At 30.1% G+C, this 12,214-nt stretch overlaps 1 protein-coding gene across 2 annotated transcripts in view; it reads left to right on the plus strand.

The window, feature by feature from the left end:
- Nucleotides 1-582: 582 nt before the first annotated feature.
- The window catches only part of LOC107443720 (phosphatidylinositol 3,4,5-trisphosphate 3-phosphatase TPTE2), a 30,809-nt gene continuing 19,177 nt past the window's right edge, over nucleotides 583-12,214 (plus strand). The window contains exons 1-5 of one of the 2 annotated variants that reach the window (XM_016057676.5): nucleotides 583-803; nucleotides 2,949-3,196; nucleotides 4,822-4,869; nucleotides 4,953-5,114; nucleotides 10,342-10,455. In XM_016057676.5, coding sequence (XP_015913162.2) covers nucleotides 2,952-3,196; nucleotides 4,822-4,869; nucleotides 4,953-5,114; nucleotides 10,342-10,455 — 569 coding nt within the window. In that variant the 5' untranslated portion in view covers nucleotides 583-803; nucleotides 2,949-2,951. The other variant, XM_016057684.5, reaches the window with a different exon arrangement.

A 12,214-nucleotide genomic window follows, 5' to 3' on the forward strand; every position in this document is an offset into this window, starting at 1 on the left:
AACTGAAAAGAGGAGGAGAGGGAAGGGAGAAGGGCTAAAGGCATGAAACCGGTCTCTCCCCAGATGGCGTATTCGAGTGTTGCGATCGCGAATTGAAGTCTATTGGTTGACTGCCATTCTAAAAAATTATTTCAAAATTACCAAGCCGTACCAAATATGAATGGCACTGGTTTTTAGATATTTTTTTTTTGTCGTTTGATATCCGAATAATTACATTCTTAAAGAAAATTAAAGCTCGCTTTTATTAAATAAAAGAAATAGAATTTAGCTTCTTTTCCTTCGTTGTTATCGCATCAAGTGCATTAAGACTTCAAGTAAATCCGCGTATAAGGGTATAAGTTGCAAGTAAATAGAGGCCAAATCGGAATTGCTAAAAAAACCTAGGTCTTTCTAAGTCTAGCAAAATACCACGTTTGCAAGAATCTCACAACACAATAATAACGTTGCGAGCCAAATGGCTTCAAAACACACCGGTAACAGTAACCCGGAAGTATAGACGGAATGGAGCTTGCAGCGTTCCCTAGTGTAGAAAACACCATCCATTAGGTGTAGTAAGCAGCTGTATACTTTCTAACCAGAAGTAAAGCAGGTCTAAAGCTCGAGATTGTTGTTGTTTACACATCTATTCTCTGTAACCGTAAAAATTCAGAACACGCACGAAATTTTACTTTCGTTATGGATGTCAATACTTCAAGTGAATGAATTTTTCGCTTCAAGGAGGCGTAAACTTCCGATTTGTTCCGTTGGTTGCATCTAACTGTTTACTAAATTTCCTTATATAGGGTCAACGATCCTCGCTGCAGGTAATATATTACTTTTCTTTTAAATAAAGTTAATAACAATTACAAGTTTTGTAAAAAAGAAACTTGTTTTGGTTTTGTGGTCTATGTTATCAATATGCTGCTTGCTTACGATTTCTTTCTTAAGTTGGGAAAATTTCCATCATGGCAATAAAATAAGTAATGTATTTTAATTTTATGTTTGTAGTATCTTTCTATTTATTTTGTCAAAACTGTTACATTTGTTTACTGAAGCATTTGATTAAAATTGTTTTAGTTTGACGCTAGCGACTGACTAAAAATATTTTATCTGGTATAAATTTGTTTGTTTAGCTTGGAGCTAAATTTTTGAGTTGTTTTAGAAAGTGCATTAAGTATAACATTTTCAGGAAAATGACCATTTCGTGGTTTGCGGAAGAATAATCACAAAGTTTTGGCAGCTGCTCACTGAAAAAAATAAAGACACTCCAGGGCAAGCCTAAACAAGTTGTTTTTTTAAAGAAAATAATGCAAATTTAAAATCTATTTAGTGGTTTCACGATTTTTGTTGTTGTCGCGACAGATACAGAACTACCTCGAATTTTCAAAGTGAGATTTCCTTATTTAATTTAAGTTCATTGCATGACTTAATGATAAGTAAAATAACAGTTATTGTGAAATCCAAACACAAGACTTTAAATTTTATGAGTGACTTATATAGCTATTAAATGTATTGCTTCATAAATCAATTTAAACAAGATATTCTTGTGTTGTATTATAATCACATTAATTTCATACATATTGTTTTAATTTTAACATAATAAGAATAAGTTTTTGAGTAAGTCTTAAAAAGTTGTTGAAAATGTTTTCATTTTAAAAATGACCACTTCTCATGTAAATAGTGACTTCAAACTCATATGTTTAAATGTCCAACTTCTCTTTTAAAAAATGAAGTCTTCATCTGCATTTTTCAAAACATCTTACATCTTTTCAATTACAATTTTTCCAATTTTTAAGAGAATATTTTCCCATCTTGGGTATTTTTGAGACTTCATATAACATTCTATCTAAGAAAGTGTTCAAGTACCTTTAGGCAAAAGAAAACAAATTCTTGAAACTAAAGAAAATTGAAAAAAAAAAATCCCTAAGTTTGTTTCAAAATGATAGTCATATTTTATTCTAAATGAAATGTTGTCTTTGTAGAGTGTGTCATGCTTATTTCAGCTACTTTTGATTTGCGATTGCAATGCCCGAATGCACCATCTGGGGAGAAGACGACTGGTTCCAATGTCTTGACTCTCCTCTTTATCTCAGTTGTATATGAATGTACTACGATATTTTCCTTTTTTTCTTATATTTTTCGCATTTAATTGTCACAAATATTTTTTTGAAATTTCCATGATGCTTTTTTTTAGAACTGTGTTCAATGTAGTTTTCCGTAGCATATAGTTTCCTAACTTAAGAAGTTTTTTTTATCTATTTGAAAATCAAGAGAGAAATTGATGTACTTCCTTCTCCTTTGACTCTCCGCACGCTAATGGAGAAAGCATGCAAAATGTTGAAATAAGTAGAGAGTTCTGCTATAGCCCATTTCAATAGCCAGTGGTAAATATTAAGAATTTTTATAAATAAAAAGAAAAAAATTCAGTTTTATTTAAAATTTTTTAAAGATTTATTTATTATCAGAAAATTTGAAGCATTTAGTTTTTGAACTAAATAATGATCCGTTTCTTTTTCGCTATAGGCAATTTTTTTTAAAAGTGTAGCTTTCCTTGTAACTTAAACTATCTTCGATAGAATATTTTATACTCATATATATGATTAGATGTCCTAAAAAGAGGGGTGTGATAATGTGATTAAAGGCAATGTTTAAAGCAATGTCCTTGCATATGGCTGACAGTTCATTCTCAGATGTTCAGCCATTATATTTAATATGCACATTCGGCATGAAACTTTTAACGTTTATTGTGTTCTTGTTGAAATAAGATTTATTTTAGTCAATAAAGGGGCACATAATTGATGAAGGGGAATTACATCTAAAAACCAGTGGTGGTACACTGTTGGCTAATGTTCCTTGAATGTATGAATATTTAATGGATCTTATGTAATGGAATTTAATTATTTTAAAATGAACTTTTTTTTTGTTGCTTTAAATAGGCATTATACTATTTATTTATTCTATTGTTGCAGAAAATGAATAAATATGAAGTTTTTGAAAATGAGCAAGAAACAGAATCCCACAATTTCAAATCAGATTCAGAAGTAATTGATGTTAATGTGGGCAAAACTATGGAAAACAGTAGTGTGGCTATACATATCTCGAAATCTAAATTGGTGGGACAATCTCTCTTTGTTGAAAATTCTGTCGATAATGGTGGCTCTCATGTTGTTACTATTCAAGACCCAGCAGAAATGGAAGAAGTTGGTACAGAAGTTGGGTAAGAGTTAGGGAACATTCTATTTTATGATAAATATATTTTGTTTGAATTTTAATCACATGTACTCTTTAAACTTAAATTTTTTATTAAATAATTTTTCCTCTTGTTGTCTGCAGTAAGGTTATACATAATATCAGTTTGGCTTCACATTACCTTATAGCCTGGCAAATGTAAATTGTTTTACTTTTAGCATAGCATGATAAAATATATTGTTTTTATTTGTTAAAATGATTAAAAAAAATCTGGATATTTAATATCTTATTTTCATGTTTTACTCTCTAAGTAGCACACAATATCAATCAATTTCTCAAAAATCATAATTTGTTGAACAATGTTCCTAAGCAGCTACGTAAAAACATTACCTTTTCTTATACTGCACAATATTGCAAAACTGATGCAGAATGTCGATCGATATCCCCTAGCATTTACAAACATTGTAGGATGTTGACCAACATCGTCAACAAGATATTCATGAACTGAATACTGTGGAATGCTAACATTAAAATTACGTTACTTGGAACAAAAAATCACAGGTTTTAGTACCGATAAGCAATGATCCTGAGGGTGTTCTGGTTTCCCGTTGTTTGTTTCGAAGTAGAGCAAGAGGACTGATGTAGTTGTTTTCTTTCTTGAGGTCCTGAGACCATTGTAATTTACCAATATTGTGCGACTAACCAATATTAAGTATGTTTTGAGAATGTTTAAGATGCAAGATTGTGTTCTGTTTAACTGTCATTACTTGTCAATCAAGATTTCTTTTGTTTTGTTAATGCATTTTGATTTAAACTATAACTTGTTGTTTTCATTATATTTAATTCATGCCCAACATCACTTTAATATAATCAACATTTTAATTAAATTTACACATGCATATGCTAGTTTTTACTGTAAGGCTAGAGTTTTATTTAAAAGTATAAAATAAACCATTTGTTTTGAATACCTAATATCTTCTTATAACATTCCTTATTGTATAATATTCCTTATCCTTTTCTTCTGTATTGTCTTCTGTATTCTGTATTGTTCTTCTGTCTGTATGTCAAAATTGTGGAATGACCACTCTGATTATATGGTTAGTAGACCTTGTAAAATATAGGATTGCATAGGTGTGTGGCAAGTCGTTGCAAACATACACATGGTAGTTGAAAGCATGGTTAAAATTACTTTAATTGTTAATCTGAAATTATCATGGGCAAATATTAATCTTAGAAATTAAATTTCACAATGCAATGCTTTAAAACAGAAAAAAATATTTTTTCACTATGCTGACTAATTTGATTAACGTAACTTGATTCAATTGTTAATGAATGATTAAATTAATAATTTAGTTAGATTAAAATTGACTTTTAAAGTATAAAAAATTAATTTTATAACACTAGTTAAAAAATCTTTAAAAGTGTAACACCAGATCAAATATAAAAAAATGGATAATTTTAAAGTTTTGAATGTAAAATTGAATATTTAGCTTCAGATAACATTGATTCTAGTTTTAGTAATCTTGTATGCTCCCTTCACCAAAGACAGCAAAATTGGCTCTATTACATCTGTTATAAATGTTTTAATTTTTCTTATGTTGTGATTTCCACTTATTATTTAACATGACTTTTTAATCTATTGTTTTATTATAGGTTTATGCAATTTCAATTAAAAAGGATAGTTGAGCATCTAATATTCAGGTAATTTTGATTTTTATTAATTATCAAACTGTTTTGATTTTTTTGTTGCTATCTTTTAAATGTTTTAACATTTGATATTTTAGGGTGTTCAGTATGATATTGATCATTGCAGATATCAGTATTTTGATTACCGCATTAGCCATGACAAATAAAACTCATGAACAAGACGAGGCTTTTGAAATAGTTGCTATATGTTTTGTTGCTTATTTCCTGTTTGAAGTTTTTATTCGAATTTCTGCTAAAGGGTAAACTTGTTTCTTTTTACTATCTTAATTTATCAATTTAAAATAATAAAACTTTTTTTTTTGGTGTGTCATAAGCTAAAATGATTGCTAAGAAATTTGTTGTACATAATCTACTTTATTAATTTTCTATTTGTAATATCTTACCGTATTAAGTAAATGATGACGTATTATCTTTGCATGATTTTAGTGATGTAATTATGTTTAAGGAATGAATGAAAGTACAAATATCTTGTGATACTGTGGCACCGTGGTTTTATGTTGTCCATTTCGTAGATTGTGCCGCTTCCTACATTTATTTCCATTGGTCCATAAAAATTCTCGTAAAGATTTTAATTATCTCTAATTTTACAAGTGTAGTGGGATGGGTAAAGTGCGGGAAGGGTGGTTAAAGAAAATATGGGAGTTCAAATTTTGAAATTTGCTAGCGGAATTTTTCGTTTCAACTTTGAATCTTGGAATTATCTAAAAAACTGATTGGGTAAACATTTATTTATTTATTTTCATTTTTTATTCCATAGCCTGCAAGATGCTTCTAATCCAAGAATAAATGTTCTGGAATCTCTGAATTTGATTTCTACAGCATTGAACAGTGTGTACTAAAATTTGTGATTGTTTAATTACAAATTGACATTTGTACAAATACCCATTTGTGATTGTTTAATTACAAATGGGTTTAATAAAAGTTCTCAGGGCTTCTCTGTATCCAATAAGAACATTAGCCCTTCGGAATAAAATAGCTAATGATTTTTAAGGATCGAATTATTTAAGGATTTTACAATTTACAATGAAAATTGAGCAAAAATTTTTTGAAGAATTTACTCATAACTGATCAAGAGTTTATAAATATAAAAACTTAAACAGTTGAGAGTGTAAACCATTAAGCAAATTTGCAAACAATTGTAAGTATTGAGAAAGATATTGTGGAAATTGCATCTAAAAATAAGAAATTTAAAGATTACAAAGGTTTTCTAGTTTTTATTTTTTGTAAGTGTAAATTTTTGAAAAATATATTTAATGTTTTTCTTACTCCTATTTTAAGTTTACCTGCTTCACACGTTTTTTAATGTTAGTCCGACAGATAGCATGAAATTGGGGTTCTTCTATATTTAAATGTTACTTGATTTTTTTTTTTAGTTATTTTGCAAGTGACTATCCAGGATGAAAAACAGTTTATGTCCATAATAGTTAATTGTGAGAAAAAAACTAATTTCAAGGGTCACAAGACTAATTTTCTTCCAGTATTGTCCATCATTGCTGTGTAATAACTGTTAAAATACCCTCAAGAATCATAGATCAACCTTTTTCTGACAATGGCCTCAATTTGAAATTGCTAAAACCAAATGAATTCTTTAAGAAACACAATGCTTTATTCAACAATATATTTTAAAAATTCTCATTACTTTGAAGAAAAACATCCGTCAACTAATGACTAATTTAATTTTATGCTGGACCTACAGTTTTTGAAATGTCATTAAGGAAATATACAAGCATAGAAATGTAGTACTGTTTAAGCATAGAAATGTAGAAATGTACACTGTTTTAGAAAAGAAATTTTCATGATTGTTTCAATTAGATTGCCCAAACATTCTAGCTTATGTTGCCCCTGAAAGAAAGAATGTCTTAAGATAAACTGCTGTTTGTAGAAAATGCAACACCATGAAAGAATCATCAGAATCAAATGAAATTTAATGCAGAAACGACTTGTACTGATACAAATAAATGATGAAATTTTCAAAACAAAAGAAACAAATTAAGCGTCCGAAATCAGTATTTGGTGCAGCCACCACGCGCTGCAATAAGTGCTGCTATACGACGTGGCATGGAGTCAAACAGATGTTGAATATCTGCTTGAGGAAGAGAATTCCATATCGCTTGTATGCGCAACCAAAGTTCGTCTTTGGAAACTGCAGGACGCGGATCACGAGTGAGACGCCGACCAACCATATCCCACACGTGCTCAATAGGCGACATATCCGGCGAATAAGCAGGCCAAGGAAGAAGTTGCATGCGTTGTGCTGAACAGAAGTCTCTAACAGTCCGCGCAACATGTGGGCGTGCATTATCCTGCTGAAAGATAGCTCCAGGGATGCCTTGAAGGAAAGGAACGACTTCGGGCTGTAGCACTTCACGGACGTATCTGTTGCTATTGAGATTACCCTCAATTCGTATCAAATTGGATCGTCCATGATACGAAATCGCACCCCAGACCATAACTCCGGGTGTTCGACCACTATGTCGTTCAATAATACACTCAGGAAGGCAGCGTTGACCGGCATAACGTCTAACACGAACACGGCCATCATGGGTCCACAAATTGAAGCGTGATTCATCTGAAAAGACAACTTGGTGCCAATCAGCTCGCCAGTCTCTGTGCTCAAGAGCCCACTGCCGACGCAGCCGTCGATGATCCGCCGTGAGGGGAATCCTGTATAATGGCACCCTTGCACGCAATCCACGGCGCAGCAGACGACGACGAATTGACGAAGCCGACAATTGTACACCTGTAGCAGTAGACCAATGTGCTGCCAGCTGCCTGGAGGAAGCTGTGCGATCATTCACCGCCATGCGGAGCAGGTGTCGATCATCGCGCTCTGACGTCACCTTCTGTCGTCCAGTGCCTGTTTTTCGAGTTGTTCGGTGCTCGTCGGTCCACTGCTTCCAAACTCGCATCACTGTGGAACTGTTCCGCTGCATACGAGCTGCTATTGCGCGATAGGAAAATCCTCCTTCTCGAAGGCCGATTATCCTCCCTCGTTCAAACTCCGTAAGTTGCTTGAATTTCTTATTCTTCCGTCGTGGAGGCATACTCAGGTCTCACTAAACGTTTGCCACTAACAAATAATCATAGACTATTTTCAACGTCCCGCTACAGCACTTTATTTATACGCTTTCAGCATCAATTCAGAGGGCGCTGCGCGCGCCACGCACGCGCGATGGCTCTGAAACTTTATTAATTTGCATAATATCCTATAATTGACATTTGCTGCGAATTTCATTTGATTCTGATGATTCCTTCATGGTGTTGCATTTTCTACAAACAGCAGTTTATTACTTTTCACAAGTAATGAAGACAAATTTTGTGACTTTAATTTCATGAATGTAATTTCAATGCTATGCTAACAATAAATACAAAATTAAGCTTAGAAATCAGTGAGTACTATATTCATATTGAAACTTGTGTAGCTTTTTGTGATAGATTTAGTTAGAATGTTCATAATTGACCAAAAAGAAAAACTTAGAAGCTATATGTGATTTTTTTTTCTTTTTATAATATTTTTGTAATTTATTTGGTTTGTTTAATTTAATTGCATGTTTTAAGTTTACTTTTGCTGTGCGATTGTTTAATTTAAATTACAAATTTCTAAAGTTAAAGGTTCTTAGCCATAGTAAAATATTTGGAAGGAAATTGACATTAGACTTGCTGATATGCTACCTAAACAACATTGAATGAAAAATTGTTTACAAAATAGTTACTAGTTAAAAACTTATGAATCATTTTCTTTTTCTAGCTTACCTTGTAAAGGAATTTTCACAGTATGTATTTTATTTGAGTAACTTAGCATGTTTATTCTAGTTTTTCCTATTTAACTTTTAATCCATTTAAATTAAAATGATACTAAGACTTACTCTTATAATTATTGTGCAGCCTTAGTTTTTCTTGTTAGAGCATTAGGAATTTTAGTATTTTTTTTATTCAAACCTGTAAACTTTGAATTTTAGTGTATTTACACTTATTATTTTTTTTTTAAATCAGATATTTTACTATGTATCATATTTTGACTTAAATTCTTGGTTATATTTATAGTTTAAAAACTATATGGATCAAAACATCAAACAAATCCATTTTTATTTATTTATTTTCCATCTGACATATATTTTTAGGAGCTCTTTTATCAGCAGTTTTTATGCCATCTTCATTTTGCAATAACTGTATGAATCAAACTGTAACATTAGCATTTCAAATGCAGATACTTTTTTTGGAAAATCTTAATCTGTAATGGTTCCTGTTTAAGATTTTTCAGCTATTTCCATCCCATCCCTAAGGAGTGAGATTGGGGGTCAAGTTTGGCATCATTGAATGTATGTTTTTAAAGTTTTTGATACATTTCTACTTTTTGCTCTGATGTTTGCTACTTGAGATCTTTCATTTTGGACACCTGTATTTTCATTTTAGCTAATATTTAGGTCAAATTTCATTGCAGCTAAAAATAATTTAATTGAGTAACAATTCTTTATGTTCTCTTGTAAAAGTTCATTACAGTTGGATCTAATTTTGTCCCTAGACTACATTGGCTATTGGCCTGACAAAAATAGCATTAGTAATAAATATATTATGGGTTAATCTCATTTTCCTATTCATATTAAAGACTTACTCCATACATAAAACTCTGAAGTGACCATTTGAGTGTAAAATTTTATTATTAGGAACATTGAATCTGTTTTTTGTGGTAGCTGTTTCTTAGCTTTGTGATAAATATCTGAAAATAATTTTACCCCTTTATCTACAACAATATCTAATTTACACTTGACATGTCTTCTGTTCTACTTTTTTATTTTGAGGTAAGTTTTTGACTTTATCAAAGTAACTCAAAAGATTTATTTTTAGATACAGTTTAAAATGAGTTTATGTGCTGTTATGTACTTCAAAACATGGAAATTGTACATGTAAATAATTTTATACTTTTAAAAAACTGCATTCTAATTATTTGAGCCATGAAAGTAAGCTTTTCATAGTATTTTAGTATAAATATTTTTTATTGCCTTTTAGTCTAAATAGTGCTATATTACAATTGCTATTATGTGCATTTAGTTTAGTACAGATTTTGTATTTATTCAGAAAATTAAATGTAATAAACCTAGTTTTCATTGAAGTAAATGTGTTTCACCCAAATTTTACATTACCTAGCTTCTTTCCTTTTTCATTTCTACCTGTTTTTCCAAAAGTTCCTTGCATTACAGTGTTTTTAATTAATCATATATGTTTGTTATAAGGTAGGTTTTCTTTATTTGCATAATTAATCAAACTCACAAGCAACTTTTGCTTTATTTCTAATTAAAATCTAAGTAATAAAAATTTAAGATTGTGTCATAATTTTTTTTTAAAATGTGGATTGCATGTTTTTTTATAGATTTGCCTTACAATACTATGAATTCTAGGAAATTGTTTTTTAAGGAATAAATTTTGAGAAAGTTCCGAATTTTTAATGACATTATTTATTCTCTTTAGGGCAAAAGGATTTTTTAATGACTGGTATAATGTTGTTGATCTTGTTGTAGTAGTCATTTCATTTGTTGTAACTGTGATTTATACATCAGTTGACCTGGGATTTGGTTATGCAAAGTAAGTTTTGAATTGCTTCATTTTCTAAATGTTAATTCATTATTTTGGAGAAAAAAAAAGTTTTAAATGTTAGTATATTATCGTATTTTTCCTTATTCTAACTCTGCAGGAATTGTGAATTTTTAGCATGACTGTCTCAGAAATTTAAGAGCAGATTTTTAAATGTTTTTTCTTATATTGCTCACTAACATTTTGTTGCATGTGGTTTGATCGAATTATAAGTAAATTTTAAGTAAAAAGTCATAAATTATGTTATTAAAATTATTGAACTGGTATGTAAACTTGTTGTATATGTGATTCATTTTGACTTAAATTTTATCTTATTAACATTAAAAAAAATGTTGACTAGGACAAACAAGGACCCATATGTATTTTAACAAGGTGCTTTTTTTCTTTATAAAATAAAAACCTTTTTTTTTACCACTTTAATCATTTTAGGTATAAAAAAGTTTTAAACTTTTAATTATTATTAGACCAAATGAAGTAGCAAAAAAAAGAAAAAGAAAAAAAAGGAAGATTATTTAAATAACTATGACCCTTACTTTTACTCTTTGTATTTTCTTTGGTTCTTACTACTTTTGTTTTTGCTACTTTTAGTTTTTATTACTTTTACACCATTTGAACTAAGCAATACTATTTTGCAAGCATTTAGAATTTTTTTAAAAATACATATATAATCTTGAGGTGGCAGTCACGGGAGGGGCACAAAATCAGACAAAGCTACTCAAAAATGAATTTTTTTTTAATTTTGTAATGGAGAAACTATTAACTTCACACTAAAATTACTGTGTTTCACTATTAGTCTTAGGGAAAAGTTATACAAATGTTTACTATCATTTTTCAAGTCATATGCAAAAAGAGAAACATTATTAGTTGTAATTCTTTCATGAAATAGGTTGCTGGATTTCTCAAACTCTATAACATGGTTAAGGGAAAAACTGTTAATTGTAAAATTGTTAGTCCTGCTTTCTTTTATTTATTCTTAGAAAAGGATGTGAATTACTAATTATGTGGATGGGTTTAATTATAAATAAGGAATTAAGATAAAATTTAAATGAAGAATTACTAGGTTTGTTGAAGCATTTTATGTTGCTTCCCCTTCCTCAAAGTGTGTTTAACATTCTGTACTTAAATGTGTATTTCAATTTAAGGTGCCAGTTTGGTTATGTTTTAACAAATTTAAATTACGCTTAGTTTAGTTTATCTTTATGAACTGTATTTTTTCTTTTTAGACTTCAAATTTTTTTAAGCTTTTAGTTGGAATTATATGTGTCTATATTTAAAAAGATAGTATTTGTCATAATCAGGTGTTCGTTTCTTTGAAAGTTATTTTTAACTTGAATGTGTCCAGATACTATTAGTTATAAATTTTGTAGTTGGTCACTTTTTTGTCTATGCGCTGGGATTGATTCTTGACATTAAACAACACGGGCTTCCCAAGTTATTTTTGCTATTTTGACCTCATTGATAAGCATGGGTAATCCCTAGCTTATCACAATATTTACATGACCTAGAAGGCAACTCCTGAGAAACTTGTGCTGAAGGACTTGTTTGATTTTTATTTTCATTAACTGTGTCATTTTCCTTATAAAATCTTGATCTATTTTGGGGATAGTTGGTTGAGGTTTTAACTTGGTCGGGCAAAATTTTAAGTTCATTACTGATAATTATAATAATTTTAATTAACTGAATTGTTTATGAATGGCTGTCTTGGTGTCCAATTTTTGAAATTGGGGATTTTGTTGTCTATACGCACTAA

Source organism: Parasteatoda tepidariorum, chromosome 12 (assembly GCF_982258835.1).
Source record: "Parasteatoda tepidariorum strain Cologne lab strain chromosome 12, Ptep-v5.0, whole genome shotgun sequence".
Classification (NCBI taxonomy): Eukaryota; Metazoa; Arthropoda; class Arachnida; order Araneae; family Theridiidae; genus Parasteatoda; species Parasteatoda tepidariorum.